The following is a 13,948-nucleotide window of genomic DNA, read 5'->3' as shown; positions in this document are numbered from 1 at the left end:
TTTGCAACTTACATGTATAATTTAATGGCATAGAGTCATAATTTATAGCGTAGTACTACAGATACCATCCTAAAACTGTGTGATATGCTCATGCTTAAAACAGAACAGCCTAATTATCAGGCATGCATATTCCACAACTCTCTCCATCTGAACTTTAATAATGCAATCTTCACCAGCTTAGTTACATTTTAGAGAGAGTATAAACAAAACTCAAGTGCTTGAACCAGTCACAACCTATCTGGCAAAATTTTCAAACCACAATTTAAGGCATATGTAACCTGTGAGATGAAGTGTTTAGCATTTGCAGTTTTCCAATCAGAACAATATGCCACTAGCTAGTAGCTAGACAAGTGTTTGGATTCAGAGAAAACAAAGTAAAGTTTTTAGCAACAGAGAAAAAAGTTTCATATATACCTGATCATAACCAGATCACAACTACATTAATCATTTCAACCTTTATTCCTTTTTTGGGTGTTCATTTTGCACAAAGAAGAAACGTACGTATACTCCCCCATGTATGTCTCTATATTGTTCCCTTCCCATCCCAAACCTTCACGAACCGGAAAGACTAGGAATACAACTGCCAGACCTGGGAAACCCCGGACCATGAATATTCCGGTCACCTTTCACCGGACTAGTTGGCGCAGACCTCATTCCCCTTGGAGAATCCAAACTGCGCCTAAGAATCTGTCTCATGGCAGCTATCAAATGCACGGTGGGATTCGGGGGCGGCGCCGAGGACTTGAATGTTTTACAGAAGTTGAAGTGATTCGTGATTGCTTCTTCAGTGCTAATTAGCCTTTCGGACCTCATGATCTCGTCTTTTATGGCCTCGGAGCATAGACCGCATATCCATTTTCCCTGGTAACGTTCCCGGATGCGCGCTATGTACGCCGGCGTGCACTCCTCGGTAAGCCCGCAGCAGTCGCATATGGCGAATTCTACTTCGATTTGGGTGATGAGTTTGGTAGCTACTGCGGGTGGTTGTGTTTCCGGGGCTGATATTACCATTGGGTCGTTGATTGTTGTTGCAGACATTGCCAATAACGCTGAAAATGAAGAAAAATCAGACTTCAAGCTCCAAGTACATATGAATATACACATTTTCACCGCTTCCAAATACGAAACAACTATTAGCCAAGAAAAAAAAAATGATTTCCTTTTTCTGTTTGTTCTGCTGCAGGGGAAGAGAAATTTCTTTTTCATGTTTGCATGGTTTTCACAAAGCCGACAACTTGATTATGCTTTAATATCGTTTCCTATAATGATTTCTTCCTCACTTGTACATTAATGATTCATCAGAGAAACCAAATACTCTAAAAACACAGCCACCATGTATTATGAAATTGAAAACATGTAATCGGGAATGAAATCTAACAGAATCTTTTATTTTCTGGAACACACCCACGAGAAGAATATAAAGAGAGTCGGCTTTGGATTATGATCTATACGAATATAACAACGAGTCCTTATTCATCAAATTCAAAGAGAAAAACCCAATATTCAACGGCAAATACAGAAAAGAACTTTGAAAAAAAAAAAAACATTACCAGCAGAAGCAGAAAGAATTGAATCCCAATTCTTCTTGTGCCAATCTGGCACTGGATGTATATTATCTCTCTGTCTCCCACTCTCCTTCTTCAAGCTTATCTTCGTCTGCCAATAAAATCTCACTCATGAAAACCATTTCAAAAAGAAACGTGACAATCCAAACAAGCCCAAAAGGACTCTGGCCCTGTATGTTCTTCTCCAATGATCTTCCTAAGCAACGCAAAGAAACCCAAAAATTTCTCTCCTTTGTTACTTGTTCACTTTTTTCTCTGTGTTTTGATAACTTCAAAAGGAACCCAAATCTTATTAGAACAAACAAAGAGATTTCTTTCTCTTTCTCCTCCACAAAATCCTCTACTCGAAGCTAAATTATGAACGAATGAAGAAAATGGTGGAGGCTTTCAAGGGAGAGAGACAGAGTTCCAGAGAGAGAGAGAGAGAAAACCCAATGATTGAAGCTTTAAAGGAGAGGAATGCGGTATAATCCACATCAGCAACAATTGCTGTCAGTGATTACTGGCCGTCGATCGTTGGATTGCCAGCTAAGCATCATCATATGACGATTTGGAGGGGTCTATTCTTAGGCCAATATGTGCTGTTTGGGAGGTTTTTTCTTTCTCGTTTTATAGGTGATTTATTGAGCAATCTTTACTCGCCACGTGTAGACTCAAAGCGTGCGAGGTACAGCTTAGAAACAAGATCCCAACAAGTCAGATTCTCTCCTAATTGGAGTTAAATCTTGTTCAGCGTAGTGTGAATTTTGGTTGCAATCTCCTAATTAATGTTAATAATGGTCACACTTTTTTCGCTGTTTCAACCATCTTTCCATATTATTACTTAAAACATCCAAATCTTTATTTTTTGGACGTCCAAAATTTTCTCATATGTTAAGGGCGGCGCATTTCGGCTTTTGCATTATTTAGTTCTCTGAAATATCTGAAATCCGGAATATCAAAATTATGAACCTTTGATACAAAAATAAAAAACAGTTCAGATTTAAATTCATGCATTTATAAACAATAACATTACCTCTTTTCAAATCAAGCATATACTAATTAGAGGAATTCCAAAAATAAAAACTGACGGGAAGGGGGGTCACCGCAGATGCTTCTCATACGTCGCGTTGGTTCTCGGAGAGCGGCTCTGTCGTCAACGAGAGAGTTAATCTCATTTATTTTCACAAAATTTTTCAATTCATTTTATTTCATCATTATAAATTTTTTAAATTTCTATATAAAATAAAATAAATAATTTAATTTTTTAAAATCTTAATATAAAGATAATATTAAAACATAAATTTTAATAATTTTTAATTTTTATATCATCTCATTTTATTAATAAATAAATAAACAAAAATTTTGAGAGTGGGCAGCAGTGCGAGAGGGAGAGGGGAAGATGATATTTTGCAAGGGATTGACAACCTGTTATTTGAGGAATAGTATACGGAGCGGTCGGAAGTTTTTGTCAATAAATATTCATACAGACTGCATCCCATTCACCATTGCTCGAGAAAAAGTTAAAAACTTGGACTCAAGTGAACGAAAGCTTCAGCTTGATTATGGAAAGCAGTGCATTCTACGTAACTCCTGATCTCTGCTGTCAACCAATAATATCTCCTCTCCATTATAATTATAAGGAGATAATTTATAGTTATAATATTTTATATAATTATATTTTAAATGAGAGATACTTTTATAAAATATTTTATAAAAAATATTATTATTTTATAAAAATATTTTTATAATATAATATTATTATAAAATATATTATAAAAATATATTATATATATATCATTACTCATAATTATAATTATTATTATTATTTCCAAGCTGAGAATATTCATATCCCTCCTTGGCTATGCCTCGACCACTCGATTTGACGACGAAACATTAGAGACCGACCAGTCTTACGTTGTGCTACGTATTCTTAAGTATTTTAAGAATAGTAATGATAAAATATTAAATAATAATAAATAGTAATGAAAAATAAATAATAAATAATAATAAATAATAGTAAAATATTTTAAAAATATCTAAAATATTCTCAATACCCAAACTAAATTTTAATCCAATACATAATATGCCATAATATTATATATACACGCACAAAAGAAATGGACATAGAATTGCCTAAAGCTAAATAAATAAATAAAAGAGATCAGGGACTGAAATTATTGCACATATCGATTGTGAAAGCTGGGACCTGCAACTAAGCCACTAGCCCATGCATCTCTTTTTCCATACATAACAACATGAATTATTTTACATACAAGTCGGTACGTAAATACACTGTTTGTTTAAGATATATTACATTTTTTTTAAAAATAAAAAAGCATAATATTAGTAGGTTTTTATGGTAACTAGCTAGCATGTAAAACTCTCATTTCAACCATGTGTTAAGTATATCAATAAAAGACTTACAAATAGATTTTTTAATTAAAAAATAGAAACACAAGCTCCATGTCTTCATCTATAGATATATGTTCTTCAAATGATTAACTCTGCAAATCTGTACACACGACCTTCGCATCCAAAAGTCTCGCTCATGCATGCGAAACATGCATATATAATATGTTTGGTGCATTAAATTATATATATATATATATATATATATATATATATGGAGTCAAAAAGTATAAACTTCGAGCTTGCAGCAAAAGTTGTCTTCTAGTGTATAAGTTTGAACATTATGGCATTAATATTTTTTTTAGCAAAAGAAGCTGACAGAACACGAGCATGCATATTGCATGTGCATGGGACATTATTAATCATTCTCATTGTCAATTTGTGAGAATTCTTAATTCTAAAGGACCTTATAAAATGATCCAAGTTTATGAGTGCATTAGTAATTAATTAGTTTTAATGATAGGGAACAGTACATGACTTGCAAAAAAGTTTCCCCATCTCCCTATGTGAAGTGTGGCACTTTAATTTCCTTCTTATTTTTTTATTTGTTGTATAGGTGGAAACGCCAAGGCTACATTTGGTTATTAAACTCATCTTAGTTCAGTTCAATTTTAAGTTAAATCTAACATCTAAACACTCAATTTTTAAATTACTAAACTCATCTCAACTTAAAATCCTTTTACACGTGGAACTCACAACCTTTTTCAATTCAACACTTCTTTACACATGGAACTCATAATATTTTTTAACTTCTCATAAATATATCTAAATTCATCTTAACATTTAAACACATTTAAGTTACATTTAGATATTGAGTTGAATTTAACTGAGTTGAGTTTTTTATGAATAGTAGTAAGTTGAGTAGTGATATGAGTTATGTGGGACCCATATAAATTGAGTTTAAAGTGTGTTTGGATGTTAAAATGAGTTTAGTACTTTTATGAGAAATTGAAAAAGGTTGTAAGTCCTACGTATAAAGATGTTTTTTAAGATTGCAAATCCCATGTAGGTAAAACTGATCTAAACTGAATTTAAAGTGTGTTTGGATGTTAGATGAGTTTAGTACTTTTTATGAAAAATTGAAAAATGTTGTAGGTCTTACGTATAAAAATGTTTTAAGTTGAAAAAAATTATGGTCTAACGTGTAAGCAGGTTTTGAGTTTGGATGAATTTAATAATTTGAGAGTTAACTGTAATGTTAAACTCAGCTTAAAATTAGATTGAACTCAGCTAAGTTCAATAACTAAACAGAGCTTTAAACTCATTTTAAGTGGACTCTACTCTCACTTTACCATCTTAACTCACTGTTATTCATAAAAAATTTAACTCAGCTCAATATTCAAACGCAATCTTAATTAGCTTAAGATAATCTGCTTTCCTATCTGCTCGGTGGTGGGGCCCATATATATATATATATATATATATATATATATATATATATAAAGTTTGGGAGGCCGTGAGATGGTGACTGATTGGAAATTAAATTTGACATGGCATTTTGATCCGTCTGACGTGTACTTCACAATTCATATTGTCATATTGAAAATAATTAGCCAAGTGGACCTAAAATAGTATTTGTTTTTTCAATGATTTGGTATGTGTTAAATTTTCAAGTGTATCAAAGGGATTTCTTGTTCATGATATCCGTGGATATCTTCTTTAATTTGTTTTTATCTTCACTTCTCGGCTTTTCTTGTCTTTCAATAATTGAGTTGGTAGATTGAAAGGGGAAAAATTGAAAAATAAAGTGATTGGAGGGTGCAGGTGAATATGATATAGAAAATAGAATGGTACCTGTCTAAAACTGGAAATAGAAGCTGGTCCAAAGAGTGTCTAATTTTCTCTTCGTTTTTTTTTTAATTTAATTTAATTTAATTATTATTTTTTTAACGTTTCATGCATTGACCATTGATCCTCATCATGTCCAATGTATATATTCTCCATTAATCTATCTTTATACCATACAAAAGGATAAGATCAAGATGCACTTGTGTTTGTGTATATATTTCCCTCGATATTCCATTATTCAGTGGTTATTAATTTAATGCCAATCAATCAATCAAATGAATTAAAATAAAAAAAAGAAAGAAAGAAAGAAAAGGAAAAAATATCTTTTAAAAAAATATTGCGTTAACATGCATTAATGTTGGTAACTATCATTATCACAAATAGTAGCTCTTTTTCTTTATTTAATTTGATATTTACTCATACCTAATTTTGTTACGCAGTTTATATGAAATGAGATGAAATATTTTATTGAAATGTAAATAAAATATTATTATAATATTATTTTTATTTTAAAATTTATAAAAATTAGAATTGTTTATTATATTTTATATAAAAATTTAAAAAAATTAAAATGATTATATAAGATGAGATGAAATAATTTAATTTTGTACAACCAACCGAGCCAAAACCATTAGATAATAACTAAAACTAATAGTCAGCGCTAGTCCAAATCAATATTATATTGTCATAATTAATTAGTTGGTCAAGTGGTAGTACTATAGTGACGCTCAAAACAAATTGGCTGCAAGTTGGACCACTTTTATCAGGATTATTATACTGCTAATTAATCAAACAGTATAATATTTGTGATGCTAATTGAGACGATGTTTGGCTGCAGAGAAAATAATTAATGCCTTTTTCCCAGAGAATTAATTGCTTGTGCATTCAGATTCGTGAATGAATCTTAAGTAGCCATGGTTTTGGGCAAAAGATATTAGAGAGGAGTAAAATGAAAGAAAAACTTCAATTAATGCAAGTAAACTGATGTAGGCGGATTTGGATTGTTGCTGTCATGGCAGCCTGAAACATCTTTCTTTTGAGAAAAAAAAAACCATGATTCTGTAATTGAGATAAGGGTAGGAAAAGAGGATCCCATAGATTTATTATCGTAATTAGACCAATTAATTATGCTTTTAAAACCACATTAGCAATGAGATTCCCATGAAGCCACGTTAGCAAGAGATTACTAGGGAAGATATCAGAGTCCATTTATTTTGCAGGAATATTCTTAATTCTAATCTTGATGACTGCTGATGTGTATTCTAGCTTTGTTTTGTGACACACTTTAGATATTGGGTCTGACTGAATTGGTGCCTTATGCTACGTATCTAAGAAAAATAATTACAAATTCCAAATCATGAATAATAGGTTAGATCACTTCAAATACCTATCCATGGCAAGTGGGCTTGCGAATAGACTGCTTTCAGACAATCTTCCAATAAATTAAAGACAGATCATTGTCTTCATTTAGTAGCACAAGCATCCTGAGGTCGTTCAAAGTTAGGATCATGAAATAGCAAGATCGAGAAACTATTTCAATTCATTTTATTATTATAATTTTTTTAAATTTCTATATAAAATATAATAAATAATTCAACTTTTTCAAATTTTAAAACAATAATAATATTAAAAAATAATATTCTAATAATATTTTATTCAACTTTTAAATTTTATCTAAAACCATCTCGTCTCATTTCATCTCATATCATCTCACTATCTAAATGGAAGCTAGATCGGTCATTATTTTTTTAAGAGAAAATTACCCCATTTCTTGGTTTTCTCTCGTTTGTCTTTCTCAACATTCTCAAATTTTTTTTTTCTTCACTGTTTCCCAACTTCGTGTCAATGATCAAAATTGAACACGTTCATGCAATCATCAACACGAATTGCATTAGTTAAATTTTCTATGGAGAGGAATGAACAAAGACAGAACCGTTGTATCAAAACAATCGATTGAGAACAAGATACATTTGTAACCTCAAAACTAAATTTACAGTGGACTTCAATTACAGTTACTGTACACATAACTGAGATGACATTCCGTACAAGGATCATTTTCGGAGCAGCATAAAAGAGTTCGATCAATCTTGTTCCTTGGTTTACCACTTGGGGCTTTACATTAAGTTCTGGCGACTTCTAGTTAGCTTGGCTTCAAAATCAATAAGGTAAACAACTTGGGTTCCTTTTGGTGGTGTTCTTATTTCATCTGTTGAAATAATCTCTTTCCCTATAAAACTTCTCCAGTCTTATGGTCAACGCCTTCTTCCTTTTCAAATTCTTTTATTAATCTTTCAATCTGCCTTCTATAGACAGGCATGAAATGATCATTAATCATGGTTTGTGACAACCTCAATTTACTATACAGCGATCTTGGAGTGAGGAAAATTCCAACTCTAGTCTCTTCTACCTTGCCATTGTCTGAGCTACTGGCGGTAGGGCCACCGTCACTTTCACATGCGGCCCCATCAGAGTGAAGGGTAACAATATGCATGATCCTCCCTGGAGGGAAAAATCTGTGTACTTCTATTATTTCTCGCGTAGAGCTCTCTGGCTGGTCCTCACCTACCTCTGCAATGGCTGCTGCTGCTTCTTCTAGTATTTCCTTTGCCACGTCAGCCTCCCGACCTTTTGGCCTATCATAAAGCTCATGCTCAAGTTGTTGCCATAGCTCAACTTCAGTTATGCAGTCTTCATGACTGTTATGGCCAATGACATCTTCACCATCGCTGAGATCAGCATCCCCATAAGCATCGGGGTCTATTTCATCAGAATAAGAAAGTTCACTTTCTGCTGTCCATTCCATTCCTATAGAAGAAGATACAGGACATTCAAAAGCAGTTGTGGTTGTGGTTTTTTCAGGGGGCAAAAGGAAATGCTCAGAAGCTTCTATATTGGTAGCAGAAGATTCAGGAGAACTCCCCTCCTCATTTGAGTTAGTATGAGTAACAGTGGCCCGACGACGGGGACCCATGCACGACCAAGAAGAAAAGCTAAGGGCAGGACGGGTCCATGCTGCCTGAGCCATGCTCTGAGCTCTCTTCATCACAACCTGTAGACGTCAGAAATGCAATCAAATGGCTAAATGGAATAATTTAAATTAATAAACGAATCAAGTAAACTTGGGCGCTCTCAACTTCTTTATCAACAGAGAGATTAACCGCCAATTAATATGAAGAACTTTTTTTGATAAGTTTTTCTCTTTTTTTTTAGTATTAAGAACTGATTCAGTCAACTTATAATCATGTCACTTGAGAAACCAGATCCTGCTGCTTACCGTACAGCTGTATTGCATTACAAAGGCCGAAACTTTAGATAAGCCAGGAACTAGGAAAAGAGATCAACTAATGGCTACTTGATGAAAAAGGACATACACTAGCAAATTTCTATTATGCACTGGTTTTCAGAATAGACGCAATGTCATAATTAAGTGCATGGGGAAATCAATTTTGTCTAATAGAAAGGAGTTACCTGTGTACCATTGGAAACTGGGCGCAAAATTGCCCCTGCCCCAGCAACTTTTGCTCTAGCACTGGCAACAGATGGAAGACGAGAACCCAGAGCTGAAGCAGAACGGTAGACAGTACTGAGAATTCTTGTCCGCCCAATCTGATTCCTCAGATCATTTATCCAAGCCGACGCTGTCACCTGTAAGAGGAAATATTTTTTTGGAATATATACATGAAATAGACCATTTACTTAAGAATAATGGAGAAGAGACAAAAGCGTGTCTAGTGTTTCCATAAATGACATCAGAGCAAAGCATATTAGTGCTGGTGCAATCTGTACGAACATGGATGAGACTAGCTAGAGTTCATACAACCATCATAACCATTTGAAGTGAATAGATAAAACAAAAAACAAGAGATCAACAAATCGTCAAACTTAATCCTTTTTAAAGACAAGACAAGTATTTGAAGTAATGACAAAGCTCAAGATAGAGAACCTCAGCACGCAAGTCATCAAATGCAGCAGCTGAGAATGTAGGTACCAAGTCAGCTCCATTTATAACAGAAGTAATAAAATCATTGCCAGATTCTGCCAATTCCCATGTCATACAAGCAGCTGCATGTGATATATGTGGTCAGTGCTCTAGCTATGTAATAAAACAGCGTGTAAACTTAGCAAATCTAACTTACAAATATAAAAACAAAAACAATGAGACAGAAAACATTCTTATCAGCTGGATATAAAGCAAGATCAGAACCTGAAGTTCGTTGAAGTTAAAAAAATACCAGACTATGATGCATAACAGACACAAACCTGGAGCAAAAGTAACACAGGTGGTTGACGAGAATTCTTTCTGCTCTCGGAGTATGTATGTTAGAAGTGCTGCAGTGCCTCCACCTAAAGAGTGTCCTACGATCTGGCAGAACCAAAAGCATATTAAAGATCTTAACAAACACAATCAGTACCGGCACAAGCCACCAAATAAAGAAACTGTATAATTTTTCAATCAAATACTGCAGAGTTCATTGCAGGTTCCAAGAGGGCCACTCAAAATTTTCCAAAAATAGGAGCATAAATACTAAGCTGTTATAGCTATCAGCTGGTGCAGATAAGAGGGAAAAAAAAAACTATAATTGAACGGCAGTATTTGGTGCTAGAAAGTTTTGGCTGGAACATCAGCTTTTTTCATTCAGGAAGTTACGGCATTGCACAGAAACATTAGCTTATTTTATAGATACGGAGAAGAATGCAAGACTATTGAGAAACCAATAAACAAACTATGCTACTTTAGTTTACCTATAAATGCCCACTAAATGATTTAAAAGATGAACAGAGGCAAGAACAATTATATTCCTGGCTTTACCTTAATTTTATAACCAGTATATTCACCGAGTGCTTTAATTAGACAAGGACTAGCAAGTTTCGCAATCCATCTAGCAGCCGCAACCATCCCACAATGTGCATAACCTAAAACCAAATTGCTAACGCCTCTCTCATGAACAACACTGTGGTGGAATGGTACAACAGCCCCTGTTACAGCCGTCAGAGTATCCTTAATACTATGTGTCCCGCGAATCAATAGGAGAAAACATCCCATTCTGTGGTCAACTAGAATTGTGAAAGCTGGCTTTAAGATCTGCAGAACAAATAAAAATAAATAGAAAGGAAGAAAAATTCAGTGCACAACATGTAACAACAAAAATCATGCTTCAAAACTTTACGAAATAAACTACTGTCAGGTAAACTGATCTGGTAAGATTCACCAATTATTCTGGTTAATCTGCCCCCCAATCCGACCAATAAAAAAGAAAAACCAAAGGAGAGAAAAACACTTAACATTTAAAAATATAGCAGAATTCAAGTTTCAAACATGACTTACTCCTGCTTTGGGTTCATGGAGGAGAACACTCTCTTTGGAATAGCCAGTCTCCTCTAAAAACAAAGGAAATGGCTTTTTTGAAAAATGCCAACATAGTGTCAACAAGTTCAAAAGGTATCTAAGTTCAGCAGTTATATCTGGTCCCTTGAGCAGTAAACTGTCTTCACCACCAAACACACTGCCAACATGTAAGTTTCCCTGCAAGAACAATGAAACTGTCAGAGCTTTGCCTGATAAAAAATCCTGCCACGCATGAACTCATTTCGTGATCTTATAACCCAATATAATGATGATGATGAGCTATTCCTTCAATTATGCACAAGAATATCACGCAATAATTTTGTGACTATATCCAGTTTTCAGAAAATTAAGCAATGAGAGCATCTTACCTGCCTCTTAAGAAGAAAACTGATCCCGAATGCCAAATCCCCAATGGGCCACTTCCCAAGAGTTTCAGAGTATGTGAACCGAAGGGTCTCCGACAAAGTCGAAATCGTCTCTAACCATGTACCAGGAGCTTGAATTAGCCTATGCGAAACACGGTCAATGCCCAAAGGAGCGTCATTAATAGCATCACTACCATTTTCCTCATCTTCATCATCTCCATGAGACCTATTCGACGGTAACTTACGGTTCAATGAATAGTACAAAAGAGCTGCTGCACCGGCTACTGTGGCCATAGTTGCAGTGGCCATTACTAAACGATTCCTAAGCCAAATAAAATAAAGCTATATTAAACAAGATAATCAACTTACTATCAAATAAAATGTTCACAAATTGTAGTCAAACTTTTACTAAATAAAATCAAATGGGAATTTCATATAAACCCTTCAGTTTCGATTCAATGTTCAATGACTAGCAACCCAAATTTCTAAATTGTGTATTGTCAGTCAATTCAGTAGTTCCGTCCAAAGGAAACAAAAAGTGCAGTTCCACCGAACCTAATTCTCTGATTGGTTTGCGAGAAAACTCGGGAAGAAAAGAAAAATTGAAACGGTGTACCTAAAAGTTAAAACTCAATATAGCTTTACTTTTGAAGAAAAAAATACAAATTAGTCGAATCAGCGCACATTTCAATGGTGCCCTTATCGTTTCCACCATTTTCTCATCAACCAAACAAAACAGAAGCAAACACAAATTGATTCGAACTCAAACGAGACGAACATTAACCTTGAATTCCAAAACAAAAACCACAGCCTAAAAATAAAATACGAAACAAACTTAATGAGAACCGATACAAAACTCCGTAGAAGCCTGAAAAATTTTACATACATGAACCTGGCCGAACACAACCAATATATATACGTAAACCCTAAAATCGGGGAGAGAAATAAGAAGACGAACCAGAAGACGTTGAAGTATATATTTAGTCTCTAGTAAGACATCAAAACGAGCTGTACGAAAGCATCTATCTCTAGTCTCTACTAGTCTGTCGATATAAGTGTTGAAGAGACACTTCAGGATAGGGGCTTCTTTTTCCTCTTTTTGTTTATTTAATATCGGATGGAGCAAGGGCGCAAACTCCCGACTCCTTAAATTTTAATTTGTTTGGTTTTGCCACGTGGTTGTCGGACAAGGACGCGGTGTCGTAACTAAATTGGTTCCAGATGGTGATCGGTGCAAGTTGTGGCTGTGGTTTGGTCTCTCCGCCGGTGAGAGGTCTATCCAGAAAGAAAAATGATAAATATAGATCATTTTTTATAACACATTACATAATTATATTTTAAAATAAAAAATAATTTAATAAAATATTTTATAAAAATAATATCATTTTATAAAATATTTTTATTTTAAAATATGTATTCTTATAAAATATATCGTGAAATATATTGCGTGGACTTCTTTATTCATAAATAAATAAAAAAATGCAACTCTATTCAGGAATTATATATAATCTCTCAGTAAAAACAAAATTTTGCCAATTGATGGAAAGGAATTTGGCACATCTACCAACGCTTAACTCTTTACTTTTAAGTGTGCAATGCTAGGGTGTAACTTATGCAGTGCGTGATAATTTTTAAGGTTGTGTTTAGTTGTTGAATTAAATTTAATTTATTTTAAATTAATTATTGATGAGATTTAATTTTTTTAACTTTTTAAAAAAATTTAAATTCATCACAATTTATTTCGTATAGTTTAATTCAAAAAGTTGGGAAAAACTCAAGCCGGTCTGACTCATTTGTTTTTACACCAGCCAATAGCAATTCACCACGTAGGAGGTGTAGGTAAGACGCATCAACACCCACCCGCGTATTCTTCTTTCCCCTTCCTTCCCTTCCTTCTCCCTCCCTCTCTCCCACGAATTCTTTAAGCGAGTCCTCACCCCCTCCAAACAAACTGTTATCTTCCACGATTATGGAGGTCTGGGCCCCAACTGTCTCCTGTCAAATGTCCACACAGGAACAAATTTCGTTTTTTGTTCTCTTCCGGGACATTTTTTTTAGAATTACAGAATTTTGACCAACCCGGATCTCGGTAAGCCAATGTGTACTTTATATGTTTGTATTGCTTCTTCTCTTTTTTTCTACATTTTTTTTTTTAACGAAAAAAATCGTTTTGTTTGGCTGCCGAGAAAACAATAGGGAAAGGGAAAAAAAAAATCAAAATTTGAGTTTTAGAATTGTATTGACAAAATAAGGAGTATACACTCCTTGAGCCTGGTTGGCTGGTAAGAAAATAAGGAGTAAATCTTGGGTTGGAGAGAGAACGGTGTGGGGTGAATTGTATTGAGAGAGAGAGAGAGAGAGAGTGAAGCAGTGGCAAATGGGGATGAGGTGATTTGTTCCTTTGATGGCACAATGGCAAGTGGGTTTTGTTCTTCTAATGATTTCGCTTTTGGGTTTTCATCTCAACTGTCACAAAGACGCTTTCGAGGGCT

General features: G+C 34.3%; 2 protein-coding genes across 4 annotated transcripts; both read right to left on the bottom strand.

Moving 5' to 3' along the window:
- Positions 1-307: 307 nt before the first annotated feature.
- LOC121247524 lies at positions 308-1,988 on the bottom strand. Its single transcript, XM_041145869.1, has 2 exons — positions 1,551-1,988; positions 308-1,049 (listed from the first exon to the last, which is right to left on the bottom strand). The coding sequence occupies exon 2, from the start codon at positions 1,036-1,038 to the stop codon at positions 553-555; it is 486 nt and encodes a 161-aa protein (XP_041001803.1). The 5' UTR covers positions 1,039-1,049; positions 1,551-1,988; the 3' UTR covers positions 308-552.
- A 5,626-nt stretch (positions 1,989-7,614) lies between these two features.
- LOC121247024 lies at positions 7,615-12,556 on the bottom strand. Of its 3 annotated transcripts, none has more exons than XM_041145357.1 (8): positions 12,415-12,556; positions 11,460-11,778; positions 11,071-11,268; positions 10,555-10,827; positions 10,005-10,107; positions 9,688-9,806; positions 9,213-9,389; positions 7,615-8,793 (listed from the first exon to the last, which is right to left on the bottom strand). In XM_041145357.1, exons 2-8 carry the CDS (start codon positions 11,763-11,765, stop codon positions 7,972-7,974), a joined length of 1,998 nt encoding a protein of 665 aa, XP_041001291.1. In that variant the 5' UTR covers positions 11,766-11,778; positions 12,415-12,556; the 3' UTR covers positions 7,615-7,971. The 3 variants fall into 3 exon arrangements, with proteins under 3 accessions (XP_041001291.1, XP_041001292.1, XP_041001290.1); XM_041145358.1 differs by having other exon boundaries at positions 11,460-11,767; XM_041145356.1 differs by having other exon boundaries at positions 12,343-12,545.
- Positions 12,557-13,948: the final 1,392 nt, after the last annotated feature.

This window comes from Juglans microcarpa x Juglans regia, chromosome 1S (genome assembly GCF_004785595.1).
Source record: "Juglans microcarpa x Juglans regia isolate MS1-56 chromosome 1S, Jm3101_v1.0, whole genome shotgun sequence".
Classification (NCBI taxonomy): Eukaryota; Viridiplantae; Streptophyta; class Magnoliopsida; order Fagales; family Juglandaceae; genus Juglans; species Juglans microcarpa x Juglans regia.
Note: the sequence above shows the minus strand (reverse complement) of the source record. Positions and strands in the feature narration are given on the sequence as shown.

What these genes read in the sequence shown, in the direction of transcription:
- LOC121247524 (XM_041145869.1), bottom strand. Translation starts at nt 1,038, where the DNA reads ATGTCTGCAACAACAATCAACGACCCAATGGTAATATCAGCCCCGGAA.
- LOC121247024 (XM_041145356.1), bottom strand. An exon ending in GTTTTCTTCTTAAGAGGCAG is followed by an intron (nt 11,269 to 11,459) that starts GTAAGATGCTCT and finishes TTGTTCTTGCAG; the next exon opens with GGAAACTTACATGTTGGCAG. An exon ending in TCCATGAACCCAAAGCAGGA is followed by an intron (nt 10,828 to 11,070) that starts GTAAGTCATGTT and finishes TTTGTTCTGCAG; the next exon opens with ATCTTAAAGCCAGCTTTCAC.